We start from the raw sequence: 17,572 nt of genomic DNA, 5'->3' as shown, positions 1-17,572 counted from the left end.
ATAATATACTTATATGTGTAACTACTAAAATGATGCATAAAATAATTACAATGTCAACGATGTAACTAATAGTTTTTATTGTCTTATCGTAGTATAATACATTGTTTAAATTTTCCTCGTATTTTAATTGTTTGAAGTATAGTGTTTCTAGTTTAAATCATTTAGGGTAACATTTTTATTACTTTTGATTTTTGTTATAATAATTGGTGATATTATTTTATCTATAATTCTTTAGCTAACAATAGTAAAATTATTGTTGTTTGTTAAAACCTTACAATTTTCCAATTTTATGGGGAAAGTTCCATTAATTTCTAATTCTTTTTCGTTACAGTTATGTTTAAGATTTTGGTAATAATTTTTGAATATAAGTAGTCCGTTTCAATATTTTCCATAGGACAGTTAGCTTCTTCATACTCAAAAATACTTTGTGTACAGTCACTTTTAAGAGTGATAAGGTTTTCTCTAAGTTATCTTAAAAAAATGGACCATATATTTTTTTGCTTTGATTAGTAAATATTGTATGGTTTTAATGATAATGTTTTATTTTTAATATCCGGAATTGGTTCAAAAGTGACTTTGCTAAGAGCGTATTTTGAATATAAGGGAAAATTAGTAATATATTTTCATCGTGAAGAGCCACAGACACTTTTATGTTTGTGTAGCTGCCAAATCTGTTACAAGCTCCGTTTCCTTTGGCGTTAAAATGTCTGTTGGGATAATTCCAAGTTTGCTAGAAAAAATTACCTGCCCTTTGTCATCGATGTGATCCCGTAAAAGTGATATGTCATTGTTAATTTCATAGATGTTTTTCATATATATTACCTCATCCTCTAATGCTGCTATTTTATTCTGAAAACTATTTTTGAATTGAATTAAGTACTTTCCTACGTGTGTTTGTTGTATATTCCTATATGTGTTTGTTGTATATTTTGTAATTGCGCGGATAGTAAGTTGTTGACTTGTGTTAGATTATATAATGTGTTAGTTAAAGTCCTTCGTTTTCATAAAGTCGTTTCAAACTAGTGTTAGGGTGTTCTTCATCTTCATCTTCCTGCTACAATTTTTAATCCTTTCCCTAGTATATTAATCAGTCCTCGTTTTTGTCTAAGTTAAGTATGACAAAGTTTTTGTCAACAGTAATTGTCTTAATGTCTTGTTGTCTGCAATTAAGTCAAGTGTTTCCTCATACAAGACTGTCTTAATCACGTCTATTATTTTGGAGTCAGATTCTATCGGCCTGACTATGTCTAGTTTAATTGGAATATATCCATTGTTGTTGGTTAGATCTTGAATATCTAAATATTGAGCTTTTGCGATTGTGAAGAGAGTGAATATTAGCGCCCAACTTGTCATTTGGAAGAAAATTATTTTGTGGATTTTATAGTAGGATTGTCTCTGTCCTGATATTTTCTTTTCCGTTTAACTTGAGATTCTATTTTATTCGTATATACTTTTCTATATTTTCTTTGATTCTTCCCACCTCTTATTTCTCTAATATAGTTTGTTCCATCTTCCAGTTCTATATCTTTTCTATTCTGACTTCATTTCTGTATATATTTTTCCTTTTTTGAATTTATTAGGTTGTTCATTTCTTTATACCTCTCTGCATGTATTTTGTCATTTAAAAAGTCAATGGTTTAATTCCTGTGGGACTATGGATTGTATTGTTGTAGAAACCTATTATCCTTATCATTTTGCTATAATTTAACCATGAATCGTCTTACAAACGAGCAACGCTTGCAAATCATTGAATGTTATTGTAAAAATGCGTGTTCTGTTAAGAAAGTTTAAGATCCACTTTTGTATTGAAAACTTGTGTTCAGCGACGAAGCTCATTTTTGGATCAATGGGTACGTAAATAAGCAGAATTGTCGATTTTGGAGTGAAGATCAGCCAAAAGAATTGCAAGAGCTACCAATGTATCCAGAAATGGTCACAGTTTGGTGTGGTTTATGGGCTGGATAATTGGACCGTACTTCTTCAAAGATGATGTGAATCGTAACGTAACTGTGAATGGTGAGCGCTACCGTGAAATGATATCCAATTTTTTTTTGCCCAAAATGCAAAAGCTTGACTTGCGTGACGTGTGGTTTCAGCAAGACGGTGGCACATGCCACACAGCACGCGTAACAATGGACTTGTTGAGAGGCCAGTTCGGTGAAAATTTTATTTCAGAGCGTGCGATATAACGCTTTTAGATTATTATTTGTGGGGCTATGTTAAAGCTCATGTCTATTCAGACAGGCCTGCTTCAATTGACCCATTGGAAGACAACATTAAAGCATTTATATGTGAGATACCGGCCGAAACATTGGAAAGAGTATGCCAAAATTGGACTAAGCGGATGGACCATTTGAGGCGCAGTCGCGGTCAACATTTGCATGAAATAATCCTCAAACATTAGATTATATGGACTGCACTATCGATTTAAATAAAAATTTCATGCATTTTTCTGAATTTTACGTGTGGTTTTTTGAAAAACTTTCCTATAGCTCTTAAAAAATACCCTTTAGTATTGTGTAACCGTTCGATGTCTGCATTGAATGTATGATTGCTATTAGATGTGAAGTGTATTTCAATGTTCTCCTTTTTCAAAAATTGTTGCATCGGAATAGCCTTAAATCCGAGTTCGTTGTCCATTATAATTTTATTTACTTTGTTGTACGTATTTGTAATTTGCAGTAATTTGGTTTTAAACTCCGTCCAATTCCTTCCATTAATTTGAAATGATATTGCGAATTTAGAGAATTTTTCTATTGCTGTAATAAACCGTTTTTTTTCTAAAGTCTAAAATACATCCAAGTACTTCACTTCGCCGGGTCTAGATGGAGTTTCAGTAATTTTGTACAGTATTTTGGGAGGTTGCCTCTCATATTTGTTGCCTATTTCGCAGTTATTTATAAACTGTGTAACTCTTGGTTTCAATTTAGAGTTGTAGATATGTGTTATGAGTTCTTTAAAAACTGTTTGAATACCTCGGTTATTTATGCCATGATGTTCACTTTTTATGGTCTCCGCTAATGTTTCCTCGTCTTCTATATCTTCTACTAAGTGAAAGCATCTTATGATCCTAAATTTTGTGTTATTTGCGAAGAGTTTGTCGAACGTTGTTTTTAGTACTGTATAAAATTCTTCTGCTATTAGAACAGCATTCAACTGCGCAGCTTTAAAATGATTTTTAAGTAGGATGATTGCCCCTTGGGGAACCTGTTATCTCTATAGGGCGCGTCCCCAGGTGGTGGATAGGGAAACGCCTCCTAGATATGGAAGGTAGGAGAGTAGGCCTCCCGCGAACCAAAAAGGTCGAAGACGTAAACTTCGTCAAAAAACTGCGAATCGTGCCTATTGGGCGGGTTTGGCAGCCGAGAAACTAAACAAGGCTGTCTTCTAACGGAGACCTTCTGATATCAGGCCGCCTTAGGTTGTAAAGGTGGCCCTGCCATGGTATGGGGCGCTGCCATGGTCGACCGGATATTTCCCTTTTATCCTCTTTGGTTAGCACGTACGGCGACATGCGCAGCTCCCTTGGCGGGGCAGGTGACCGGACGAACCAGATGTAATGCTTAAATCAAAAAATCAAAATTCGGATGACGGAAAAAAACCATGAAACAAACGGACAAAACGACTGGAAAATATACGGAGGCATTGGCAGCTCGGACTGATATACAAACGAACACATGGACAAAACCACAGGACAAGCAAACAGATAGACAGGAGAAAGGGACAGACGCACTTAAAAAACACACAGACAAATGGACAAGACGTACGAGCAAGGGCGAACTGAGGATGACTGGGTCACCCTCAGAGGATAAGCTCTTGGCCTCCAGCCAAGAAACAGTTGAGGGTAAAGCTGTGGGCCACACTACGCCAACAATTATAAATCAACCAACAACATCCGCTAAAGCCATGGGGCAAAAGCGTGGTAATAAGGGTCCCTCGAGGTATAAACTCTACCAGAGGTCTATCGCTATCCTTGGCAGGATTCGAAAAAACGAGACCAAAGGTAAAGTTCATCCCAAAGATGAGACCGACAAGGCAAGACGGAAAAAGGTGGTTGACGAATACTTGGCATTCCAAGACGCCAACAAGACAGATGCCAAAACACGAAACCGCCCGCACGACGGAAGATACTAAGAACTAATCCTTTACCTTCAAGCGCATAATCGCTCAGTGCCGATGACCGATTGGTCGATCATCAAAGCGGAGGCTCAGCAAAAGCACAGCATGTCTTTCCTCCTTCTGATTACAGAAGAAAGTCTGGGACCACTGGTGAAAGTGGAAAACTAACTTCGGTTTGGCATTGGGAAGGCCCGGCTGAATATTCCGTTCTGCGAACCCGGAAGTCCTCTTCCAGGATTAGGTCGATGGTGCCAACGAACTACTGCCTGGATGACACCGAGTCCGAAAAAGGAAACCAATAAACATGGGTTTAGAGGTTGTTCAAATTAATCTTCAGCATTCACAGACTGTAACAGACAACCTAACCGTTCTCCTGGCCGGAGAGGACGTGGACATCGCATTAATTGAGGAACCCTGGGTGTGGAGCTCCGAGGTGAAGGGGTTCTCTGGAAAAAACTACAATATCTACTACAAACGGATAGAAGGTAATCCCAGAACATATATTGTAGCTGAAAAACACTTAAACACATTTTTAATTCCATTGTATAGTTCACAGGATGTGACGGCTGTCGAGGTGGAAGCCACTGACGGAGTCAGAATGACACTTGTCTCTATATACATGGCACATGATAGACCAGCACCGCCTGAGGAGTCCCGTAAACTGGTGCAGGAAAACCCGAACAAAACCGTGGTCCTCGGTCGCGAGGCCAATGCAAGGCATCCGAGGCAACGGAAGCTCCAAAACAAACGACCGAGGTGAGTTTATGATTTTATAATTAACCCTAACTTGTCGGTATGTATCAGGGGTACACTCCCACTTTCACCTTTCCAAGTACGGAGTACTTCAGGGGATGGGAGGAAGTGATCGATGCTACTCTATTGTCTGAAAACAGCTCAGTAGGTTAGATAATTGGAGAGTCTCTAATAAAAGGTCTTTTTCGGAACACAGCGGGATCTTCTGCGACCTGGATTTTAATGTTGATACGCCCTTACCGTATAGAAATCCACTAAGAACCAACTCGGAGAGGTTCAGAAACATATTAAATAAAAGGATAAGAGAGATTCCCATCCACCAAATCACTCTTACCGAAAACCTTGAGAGTAAGGTCCCAACACAGGAGAAGGCATTTAGTAGGGCCTACAAAACGTCCTGCCCTATAAAATTTAGCAAAAAATCCGACCCTCCTTGGTGGAGCAGTGAGTTCTCAAAACAAAGGGAAAAATCTAGATCAACGTTTAACCTCAGCTACTCGACAGGAAATTGGGAATTGTACAGAGAGAGTCGCAGACAGTACAAGAAGGCAACTAGGGCCGCAAAAAAAAAGAGCTGGAGGGGATTTTGTTCGTCAATCGTATCCAGCAGGGATTCTGCTCGGCTTAGCCGTGTTCTGTCCAAAAGTCATTAAATGGGTTCTTGGGTCACGAGGCCTGATGACACTTGGACTGCCACGACAGAAGAATCGTTAGAACTTCTGCTGAACACGCATTTCCCGGAGTGCAGCGTCCACGAAAGTGGGAGGGGAAATATCAGGCTTAACCAATATAATCGACAGCATCTTGCAAAAGAAATAATTGCAAGGGAGAAAGTTGCATTTGCAATTAAGTCTCTTTCACCTTTTAAATCTCTGGGCCTAATGGGATCATTCCAAAGATGTTACAGAAAGCCTTGGACTGTATCCTACCATGGCTAGAGGAAATTTTCAAAGCGTGTTTAAACCTATGTCATATTCCAGATAGTTGTAAATTAGTCACGGTCGTCTTCTTTTCAAAAATAGGCAGGAGGGGACATGAATCAGCGAAGGACTGTAGGCCAATCAGTCTTTCGTCTTTCCTGTTGAAAACCTTTGAATGACTTTTGGACATATATCTCAGAAGCTCTTTGGAGGGCTCTAGTATATCAACTGCACAACATGCGTACCTTAAAGGCAAATCTACGGAGAAAACGCTTCACGAAGTAATCCGAACAATAGAGGGTTCTCTAGAGAACAAACATTATACCATGGCGACATTCTTGGATATAGAAGGCGCCTTTAACAATGTTAGTACAGATGCCATCCAACGGGCGTTGATAGACTTAGAGGTGGACAATTTCATCAGTAAGTCGGTTATCTCTATACTAGAAACCAGGATCATCAAAGCTGATATGGGTAATACCAGCACGAGCAAGAAGGTCCACAGAGGCACTCCACAGATGATGTGATGCTAATGGCGTCAAGACTGTGTCCTAATACGATCAGTGGGATCATCCAAAGGGCGTTAGGCGAGCTCAATTCTTGGGTCACAGGCTGTGGCCTAAGTTTAAACCCGCGTAAAACAGAACTTATGCTTTTCACCCCCAGATATAAGGTACCAACTTTTACCCTACCAAATATTAACGTTCGTTCGAGAAGTGTTCCCTCCATAATTTAAGACTGCTCTGGATGTCAGTCACCAGGTCGCCGTCTTTGTTCTTATAGGAAAACGCCCCGGTCTTAAAACCTTCTGTAAGCCGCCGAACTTTCTGGTAGAACTTTCGGGCATTGTTCCTATTGGCCAGCATCTCAAGCTCCTCGCACTCACGTATTTCGGTCTCTCGTTTCTTCTGTCGGATAATACGTCTCTCCTCCGTTTTAGCTCTCTGTAGCGATCCCACGCGTCCCGCGTTCGTCCCAATCGCAGCATGGCTCTATAGGCGGCATTCTTTCTTTCTGCGGCAGCATGACATTCCTCGTCGTACCAACTGGGCTCGCCGGAATCCGATTTATTCTTCGGCGGCGGTACGTAAGGAACGAGAAATGTTGCTCCATTGCTCGTGCATGCCGATTTTTTGGGCAGTGCTCTCTGAGAGCAGGAGTAAGAGTCGAGTGGCGAATCTTCTGGCTGTCTGTTGTGATTGCAGCTTTTCGATGTTGAACATTCCTTGCGTAGGTAGATGAATGTTTTTTGCTGCACAGAAGCGTGTGCGCAATTTGGCTGCAACAAGGTAATGATCCGAGTCGATATTGAGTCCTCGGATCGAACGTACATCTAATACACTAGAAGCGTGTCTTCCATCTATCACAACGTGATCGATCTGGTTTCGCGTTTTTCGATCAGAAGCCAGCCAGCTTTTTATGATGGAATCTGGTGCTGCAGACTACCATATTTCGGGCCCCCGAACAATAGAGGGTTCTCTAGAGAACAAACATTATACCATGGCGGCATTATTGGATATAGAAGGCGCCTTTAACAATGTTAGTACAGATGCCATCCAACGGGCGTTGATAGACTTAGAGGTGGACAATTTCATCAGTAAGTCGGTTATCTCTATACTAGAAACCAGGATCATCAAAGCTGATATGGGTAATATCAGCACGAGCAAGAAGGTCCACAGAGGCACTCCACAGATGATGTGATGCTAATGGCGTCAAGACTGTGTCCTAATACGATCAGTGGGATCATCCAAAGGGCGTTAGGCGAGCTCAATTCTTGGGTCACAGGCTGTGGCCTAAGTTTAAACCCGCGTAAAACAGAACTTATGCTTTTCACCCCCAGATATAAGGTACCAACTTTTACCCTACCAAATATTAACGGACAAACGCTCTCACTTTCACTCACTGGTCTCCAAACTAAGCTGGAAATTAAATATTGAAGAACGGGTTAGGAAGGCAGAAATTGCTTTATATGCCTGTAAACGTATGCTCGGAAGAAGATGGGGTCTGCAACCTAAACATACATTATGGTTGTACCTATTTTATCGTATGGTTCGGTAGTTTGGTACAAAGCTCTAAGGAGAGAGTACAATACCAAATTACTCGGCAGAATACAAAGATCAGCCTGTGCAATAACGGTCGGTGCAATCAGATCATGTCCTAGAGAGGCTCTCAATGCACTGACACACGTTATTCCAATAGACCTACATATTAAGAAGACGGCAACCATGAGTGCATTTAGGTTAAATGAAGCGGGTGGCTCCAGAGAAAAAACTTATGGTCATGCTAGTCTATTATTGCGACAAACTCAGTTAATCTTGGTGAGAACTGACTACATCATCCCGACGGTAACATTCGATAGGAATTGTGCCACTCTCTTTCCATCTAAGGAAAAATGGAATAAGGGATTCTCTCTAAATAACTTCGACACAACAGTCTGTACGGATGGCACTAAAATGGGCTGCAGGGTTAGAGCTGGTATATATTCTCACAGACTTAAAATTGAGAAATCTGAGAGATCTGCGCGTTTCCCTAATACCAGCAGTGTCTTCCAGGCGGAAGTACTGCCAATTGGGGAAACCTGTAGGCTACTAACCACAGATTTCTCCTTTAAGGGCTAAATCGCTATTCTTTCGGATAGCCAAGCTTGAATCCAATTTCTCTGAAGTGGTGTAACAAAGTAGGTATAGCCTCACCATCTTTAGTGAAAACCATAAAGTTACCTTAATTTGGGTCCCGGGGCATTGGAATATTGAAGGTAACGAAAAAGCAGATGAACTGACAAGAAGCGGATCTGCCACGCTCTTGCAGAATCGGCATTCTTACCATTAGGTGCCGTCAAGAGCAGAATTTCCCTCAAAAACCTCCCTCCAAAATTAGCAGAACGTTATGGCCCACCTACCCCCTCAAGCAATCGTCGGCATTAATAAGCATGAAACGACGGGATGCCTGAAGACTAACGGCAGTCATAACTGGCTTTTGGTCTATCTCACAAAACATACTGTCACAGTTGTAAACAGCCGGAGAAAAAGGAGACAATCTCCCTTTTTCGCTGCCCTATGGAAGGACAGAATGTTAACCCTGGGCCAACCGCTGTTCGAGAATCTCTGTCTGGCGTAGACGTCAACAACCTAATAAGGTTCTTAAACTGTACAGACTGGATATGGTCATGATGCAAATAACCGTTAAAAAAGTTGGTAACGAGGATGGGGCAACAAATGGCTCGGAAGCGCTAGTTGGATTCTGGAAGAATCACCACTTTAACCAACCAAGGATTATTGCTGTTTTTCTATCCAGTTCCTTAGTACGGATAGTTTTTCTGTTATTTCCTAAAAGTGATTTGTTTTTTATCCTCAGTGAACCTGATGTTATTTTTGTGATAACAATTTGATTTTTAAATATGGTGATTGGAGACTTGGTTTCTTTTATTATTGTGTGGTTTAATTCTAATGTATTAATATTACCTGAACCAAGTTCGATCCCGGATAAGGCACTCGCGTTTCAATTTTCAACTCCTTTTTATACTTCATCTGGCAATCAAATTCTGATAACTTAAGGCTCCAAGAAGAGAACAGTCATGTTAGAGGCATATGGTCTGTTTCTATTATGAATCTACGGCTGAAAAGTTAAGGCCTGAATTACTTCGTAGCCCATATAATATCTAGTAATTCCTTTTCTAGGGTACTATATAATTAATTTCATGTGTTTAGGGTACGACTTGTGTAACATATTGAATGGTCGTTCTGTGAGAAAATTGCTCCCAACGCGTAGTTGCTGGTATCTTTTGTCAAGGTTTGTAAAATCTAGATACGCCAATATTGGGTCATGATGAAGTAATGTTTAAGTGTGTTAAAGCTTTAGATGTGCTAAACCCAGTAAGGCCTAGCAATTCCTTGATTTGTTTTGTGCTTTTAGGGATTGGGAACTTTTTAACACTTGCTGGCGTTATTATATGACCAAGGAATTCCGTTTCTCTCTTGAGAAATTCGGACTTATCCAGATGGATCTTAATATTTGCGTCTTTTAAGTGATTAAAAATAAGTTTAATGGAATTTATATGTTCTTTTAGGGATGCAGAAAAAATTATTACATCGTCTAAATAAACTAGACAGATTTTGTTTACGTAATCTTTCAGGATGGTGTTCATTAGCCGCTGGAACGTCGCTGGGGCTGTATTTAGTCAAAACGGCATTCTGAGGTACTCGTAATGCCCTCCTACGACGCTGCGGTGTAATGGATATCTTGCTCTTCTACATATCTCTATTTGGTGAAATCCCTTGGCAAGGTCCAGTATGGTAAAATACTGGCATCTTCCGAGTTTCATCAATATTGGGCATTGGATATTTGTCAGCGATGGTTACCTCATTTAATTTGCGGTAATCAATGACAAGTCTCCATTTTGTATTTCTACTGGCATCCGCTTTCTTGGGAACAATCCAAATGGGTGCCGAATATGGGAGGCTGCTATGTCTTATTATTCCGTTGTTGAGCACTTCCTGAATTTGATTCTCTACTTCATTCTTATGAATGTGGGGTTATCCGTATGATTTGGTAAAAATAGGAATATTGGTCGTAGTTCGAATGCACAATTTTATAGCGGAAGTGAACGACAGTTCACTATTAATTGGTAATAATTGTTATTTTTCTTCAGAGTTTAGATGATCGGTTCGAATCTGACTTCTTAGGGATTGACAGTTTGACGCAAAACCGGCGTCAATTGGACACACCAAGTGAAGCCAAGTTCTTCTCCCCTTGATCTTACCAACGCAGAAGAAGCCTTCCTCTTCCTTTGCTACCACCAGCTGGTACCGCATCGAATACTTTCAAAGCCGGAGCGTTTTTATCCATTCGGACGACATGACCCAGCCAGCGTAGCCGCTGGATTTTTATTCGCTGCGCTATGTCTATGTCGTCGTAAAGCTCATACAGCTCATCGTTCCATCGTCTGCGATATTCGCCGTTGCCAACGTGCAAAGGTCCAAAAATGTTACGTCTGTCAACACTTACGTGGGTGCCTATACGTGAGTCCGCCTACTGTTGGTTTGGAGACAGGAGGTACTTCGTTCTGTCCTCGTTTACAACCAGACCCATTCGCTTTGCCTCTTTATCCAGTTTGGAGAAGGCAGAACTAACAGCGCGGTTGTTAAGGCCGATGATGTCAATATCATCGGCATACCCCAACAAATGTACGCTCATATAAAATACTGTGCCTGAGCGATTAAGTTCTGCGGCTCGTACGATGCTCTCCAACATCAGGTTAAAGAAGTCACACGACAGCTAGTCACCCTGTCTGAAACCTCGTTTGGTATCAAACGGCTCGGAGAGGTCCTTCCCAATTCTGACGGCGCTGCTGGTGTTCAGCAACGTCATCTTGCAAGGCCGTACTAGGGTTTGTGCAGATACCAAATTCAGACATCGCGGCATACAGATAACTCCTTTTCGTACTGTCGAATGCAGCTTTGAAATCGACGAAAAGATGGTGTGTGTCGAATCTCCTTTCTAAGATTTGGCGTATTGTATATGTTTGGTCCATGGTAGACTTTCCAGGTCTAAAGCCACACTGATAGGGTCCAATCACCTGGTTAACGGTGGGCTTCAGCTTTTCACATAATACGCTCGCTAGAACCTTATAGGCGATATTTAGAAGACTAATCCCGCGGCAATTGGCACAGATTGCAGGATCCCCCTTCTTGTGAATCGGGCAGAGAATACTTAAATTCGATTCGGTAGGCATGCTTTCATCCGACCATATTTTGCATAGATGCTTATACATGCACGTTGCCAGCTCCTCGCCGCCATGCTTGAATAGCTTCGATGGCAGTCCGTCGGCTCCCGCGGCTTTATCGTTGCTTAGCTGTGTTATCGCTATTCTCATCTCGTCATGGTCGGGTAGCGTAACGTCAATTCCGTCGTCGTCGATTGGGGTATCAGGATCTTCACATTCTCTGTGACATGCGCAGCTGTCACTCTTTAAAAAGTTCGAGAAGTGTTCCCTCCATAATTTAAGACTGCTCTGGATGTCAGTCACCAGGTCGCCGTCTTTGTTCTTATAGGAAAACGCCCCGGTCTTAAAACCTTCTGTAAGCCGCCGAACTTTCTGGTAGAACTTTCGGGCATTGTTCCTATTGGCCAGCATCTCAAGCTCCTCGCACTCACGTATTTCGGTCTCTCGTTTCTTCTGTCGGATAATACGTCTCTCCTCCGTTTTAGCTCTCTGTAGCGATCCCACGCGTCCCGCGTTCGTCCCAATCGCAGCATGGCTCTATAGGCGGCATTCTTTCTTTCTGCGGCAGCATGACATTCCTCGTCGTACCAACTGGGCTCGCCGGAATCCGATTTATTCTTCGGCGGCGGTACGTAAGGAACGAGAAATGTTGCTCCATTGCTCGTGCATGCCGATTTGTTGGGCAGTGCTCTCTGAGAGCAGGAGTGAGAGTCGAGTGGCGAATCTTCTGGCTGTCTGTTGTGATTGCAGCTTTTCGATGTTGAACATTCTTTGCGTAGGTGGATATATATTTTTTGCTGCACAGAAGCGTGTGCGTAGTTTGGTTGCAACAAGATAATGATCCGAGTCGATGTAGGGTCCTCGGATCGAACGTACATCCAGTACACTAGAAGCGTGTCTTCCATCTATCACAACATGATCGATCTGGTTTCTCGTTTTTGGATTAGGAGAGAACCAGGTAGGTTGGAGTATGTTTTCATGCTGGAATCTGGTGCTGCAGACTACCATGTTTCGGGTCCCGGCGAAGTCGATAAGCCTCTGTCCGTTACCGGATGTTTCGTTGTGCAGGCTGAATTTTCCGATTGTGGGACCAAAAATTCCCTCCTTGCCCACCCTGGCGTTGAAGTCGCTAAGCACGATTTTTATGTCGCGGCGGGGACAGCGGTTATAGAAGGAGTCCTTCTCGTCCTTCTCTTCCGTCGAGAGATCTTAAAAAATCGCGCTTTGTTGCGGATTATTGCGAGACGCTCGTCCACCGGAGTGAACGACAGTACTTGGCGGCGAAGTCTCTTTCCCACAACAAATCTGACACCAAATTTGCGCTCCTTTACATGGCAGCTGTAGTAGACGTCGCATTTTAGGTGCCCCAAATTAGTCCTAATTTTTATATATGGTAGTTCCCTGAGGACAAAGATGGAAAATTTTCATTTTTAAATATGTTTTGATTATGATTGCTTGGTGTTTCGAACTTATTTATATTCATTGGCTCAGATGTTGGGAGGCGGTTATCCCATTGTGGGTTTGTTCTATCTTGCCATCTAAAAGGATTGCAATTACTCCGTCCATCGCGTTGGTTATTCTGATTATTACTTATTTGTGCACTATGTGGTAAATATTGTCCATTATATTGGTTATATGTATTTATTTCGGTCTGTTCGTCCTTGTCTATTGTGTGAAAAATTCTGTTCATTATTGTTTGTTTGTCTCTGGGCTTGTCGGTTGTGAGGGGAATTTTGAGTACTACTATAATATTGCCGAGATTTATTTGGTGGTTTTCCATATGCGGAAAATATCCCACCTGAAGGTGAATTATATGCATAACCCGCCTGAAACAATGCATTTGCGTCTTCGAGAGTTTCGAGGTTTCTTCACGATACGATCGTACGCATAGCTGAGGGTAATTTTTCTTTCAACACATTTAGAGCAGTTTTTCTGTTATTTCTCGCACATTCGTTTGCTGCTGGGCCCGCGCCAATTGTTATTATTGTCTTATTGTTAAGATTCCTAAGTCTTTTTTTAATTTCGTTGTAGACTTCAACGCTGTTGTTAGTGAAGTTAGTGTTCTTTAGTTTGTCAAATAATTCTTCTAGAGTACACCTGTCGCCAAAGTTGGAGTGTAATATTGTCTTAATATCTGTCAAAGATTGAGCTTGGCAGTTTCTTCTTCTACGTGGTTCTGGTATTATGACTTCGTTAATGCCCCTCAGGTTACCGTCATTCGATTCAAACCCTGAGTCTAAAGTACAGCGATTGGGGGTAAGGGTCTATGGCTTATTCTACGAATTCTAAATCTGAATAAGATACCATCACTCATCTATGATATATGGTATATATTGCAAAAATTCTGATCGCCACAAAATTTATTGTGCCTCTTTAAAAAAAAAAAATTTGTCACCCAATTTTAATTTATGTGTACTTTTATGTATAAAATAAAATAAAAATCAATCTAATATTTCTTTTAGTTGATAATGTCGTCCTTTTGAAGGTGTTGTCTTCTTGAAAAGAGTAGTTAATGAAAACGGAAATGCAAATTATTAATAGTGAACTAAATAAATTCGTAAACAGTTCTTGGAATTGCATTTATGTAAAAAATAAGGCAGTTAATTTAAGTGAGTATGTACATATCTATTTATGTATCTATATGTATTAATATTTATCTTATGCTGGTTCGTGTTAAGGGAATTACGGGAGGCATTATAACATTAAATCAACGACAGAGCGAGAATTTGCAAAAGCGAACAAGTACAGAAAGTCCAGGGAACGTTAATGTGCAGGTATAGAGAAGTCTCACGAGTTACGTACCATCACTCTACCACCCTATCTTTTTATTTCTCTTTTTTGAGTTGTGAGAGTATTGTCTTACATTTAATGAAATTGGAATCATACACCAAACTATTTAAATGCTAAGATTTCACAAGTAAAGGTTCCACCAAGTTTAGTATGTAAAATTACACCGACACGTTTTTCAGTCAATGCAGTTACGCTCTCAATAAGCATAAAGTACTGGATAAAGTGAGCGCAAAACAAGTGTTATTAGAATTAAGGAAATTATTTGAAGTCAGTCTGTAGATTCACAACAACCAAGAAGGTTGAATTTGTTTAAAAATAAAAACTGTAAAAAAAATTAACTTTGGTGTTTTAATTTAAGTCCAAAGACTTAAAACTCATTAGTATTCACAACAACCAAAAAGGTTGAATTTGTTTAAAAATAAAAACTGTGAAAAAAATTAACTTTGGTGTTTTAATTTAAGTCCAAAGACTTAAAACTCATTAGTATTCACAACAAGCAAAAAGGTTGAATTTGTTTAAAAATAAAAACTGTGAAAAAAATTAACTTTTGTGTTTTAATTTAAGTCCAAATACTTAAAACACATTAGTCACGCGCTACGAATAGTGAAAATTGTCAAAAATTAAGTCTTACCATCGCCGTAGTGTGGCTGTGTTTTTGCTTCTGTAGGAAATCAAATAGACGAAAAGCCGACGGTATTTTGCAAAATATTTGCTTGTGCATTTTTATGTTCCCGTGATAAACGAAAATTTATTCAATTTATATTTTCAAACAAATGATTATTGATTTGAATATTTATTATATGCGCCAACATTTCAAATCAAAGTAACTTTAATGTTTTGATTCAATTAAAAAAAAAGAGGTTGTCTGTAAAGTCGGTTTACTGACGATAGTTTAACGTGATAACGTCATAAGAAAATACTGATTGAATGGTTGCATTTTTCAAAAGAAAATTTTAATTTTATTTGTTTGATAGATATTTTGTATGGATATAGAGAATGAGTTAACATTAACATAACATAATATAACATAACACAACACAACACAACACAACACAACACAACACAACACAACACAACACAACACAACACAACACAACACAACACAACACAACACAACACAACACAACACAACACAACACAACACAACACAACACAACACAACACAACACAACACAACACAACACAACACAACACAACACAACACAACACAACACAACACAACACAACATAACATAACATAACATAACATAACATAATGGACAGACTCTTCTGATCGTGGTTGAAGTAAGACGTGTATTTTTAAGCTCCCGTAAAGTGCGTGTATTTCACAGTATAAAACACTCCTTAAAACATACAAAGTGCTAATAGTGGCGTGTGAACATATGTGCTTTAAAGCGTGAGCTTGATAATTTCAATAAGATCTCCAGAAAGAGCTATTCAAATTTTAAAAACTCAAAAGTGCTCGCATAAAAGTGAATACCAATAACGCCTAAGCTTTTAATAAGGAATCAGCTGTCTGCTGTTTGCAGATTCAAGTGTTCTCAAAAACCATTTGTTTTCGTTAAATGATATTGGCGCCAAATTCTAAACTTTAAGCTTAAAGCTGTACATCGTTAACGAATAGAGTGATTAAAGACAAGGTTAAGCTTTAAGCTTTAAGCTCTTTATGCTTAAAGAACTTTCAATACGAAAGCTTTCCTTGCACTGAAAAAGCTTGGGACTGGAAGAGCTTTTATTGTCCTCTGAAAGCTGACATCCAATTAAAAATTATACCCAGCAATACAACTAATGATCCTCTATGCAATATGATGTCAACAATACAAATCATAGACACAATATATAGTATCTCAAAAGAAATAAAAAAGCAGCTTAAGGAATCAGGAAACATCAAACGCGAAATCAAAATACTATTGTTCACGAAATCTCTCGTTTAGAAGCACTTATACCATCAATCGAAAAACTACAACCAAGTGATGGTTCGACGCCACCATTATCTGACGCAAACTCGAACATACGCACCATTCTTCGCGAGGAATTATCCGAATTCACCAAGCTACTGCGGCCAAATAATGTATCAGAAGTTCCAACAATAAGTTATGCAGCTGCTGTAAAAACAAAAATTATGGCCAACAAAAACGTCACTGCAAAGCCTGCAATAATCATTGGTGCAAAAGACGGCACCAACTGTAGGCACACTGATATTCTCAATTCTTTCCGAAAAGGCGTCACATTTAAAGACACAACATATGCACCAGCGAAAATTGTACCTGTCTCAAATAACAAAGTGCGTGTAGAATTCGACACAATTGAGCAACGTGACGTTACAATGCGAAAACTTTCAGAAGTTACAGATCTCAAAGCGGAGAATGCAAGAAATAAGCGTCCTTTAGTCATTCTGAAAGGAATATCAAATGAAATTCCAGTAAGTGATTTGGTAAACATCATAATAAATCAAAATGCTAGTATCAGTGCGGAAATTAAACACGATGATGATATCATATATCGATTTGGACGCAAGAACCGCCGAAATCCAGAGACACTTTATAATGCAGTCCTAGAGGTATCAGGAAATGTTCGAAATGCAATGATTACACTCGAGCGCATCAACATCGATTTTCAACGAGTAAATGTATCTGACTTCAGTGCCTTCATACAGTGCTTCAAATGCTTGCAATTTGGCCATACCGAAACTAAATGCACTGATACAATAACTCCTTGTTCCCACTGTGCAAGCAAAAATCACCAGTATGCTGATTGCCCAGAAAAGAATGATGCATCTAAACTCAAATGCTTCAATTGTGCTTTGCGAAACGGAAAAACCAACGTCAAGGTAGATGAAAAGCATTCTGCGGTTAGCGCTAAACATTGCCCCCAAATCAAATCCATGCAGCAGCGAATCAACTCACGTATTGAGTATGGTTGTTAAGCCACTCAGCATCATACAACTTAATGCGAATCGTTGCTATGAAGCACACAATGAGCTAATACAATATATTGCTTCACATGATATAGACATTGTACTCTTATCTGAACCATACACCGGTACTAGAACTGTTAGCACACTAAGTGGATTCTCAACGTTCCAATTCCCGATGGTGAATCGAACAACTAAGGCGTGCATTTTAATAAAAAATACTATTGGTGCTGCACTCGGTATTTTACAATACTCAACTCCAAATCTCAGCGTCATTAAGCTGCCCTTAGCACAACGATCGTTATATATCGCATGCGCTTATGTCGAACCAAGCGATGATAAATTTGATACTCT

The 17,572-nt window shown here is 39.9% G+C and overlaps 1 protein-coding gene across 1 annotated transcript; it reads right to left on the bottom strand.

Moving 5' to 3' along the window:
- Positions 1–9,612: 9,612 nt before the first annotated feature.
- LOC129250151 (uncharacterized) lies at positions 9,613–14,511 on the bottom strand. The gene is made up of 3 exons (XM_054889795.1): positions 14,467–14,511; positions 11,460–12,051; positions 9,613–9,809 (listed from the first exon to the last, which is right to left on the bottom strand). Exons 1-3 carry the CDS (start codon positions 14,509–14,511, stop codon positions 9,613–9,615), a joined length of 834 nt encoding a protein of 277 aa, XP_054745770.1.
- Between the last annotated feature and the right edge of the window lie 3,061 nt (positions 14,512–17,572).

The sequence above is a fragment of the Anastrepha obliqua genome, chromosome 6 (genome assembly GCF_027943255.1).
Source record: "Anastrepha obliqua isolate idAnaObli1 chromosome 6, idAnaObli1_1.0, whole genome shotgun sequence".
Taxonomy (NCBI): domain Eukaryota; kingdom Metazoa; phylum Arthropoda; class Insecta; order Diptera; family Tephritidae; genus Anastrepha; species Anastrepha obliqua.
This window is presented reverse-complemented; position numbering and strand designations above follow the sequence as displayed.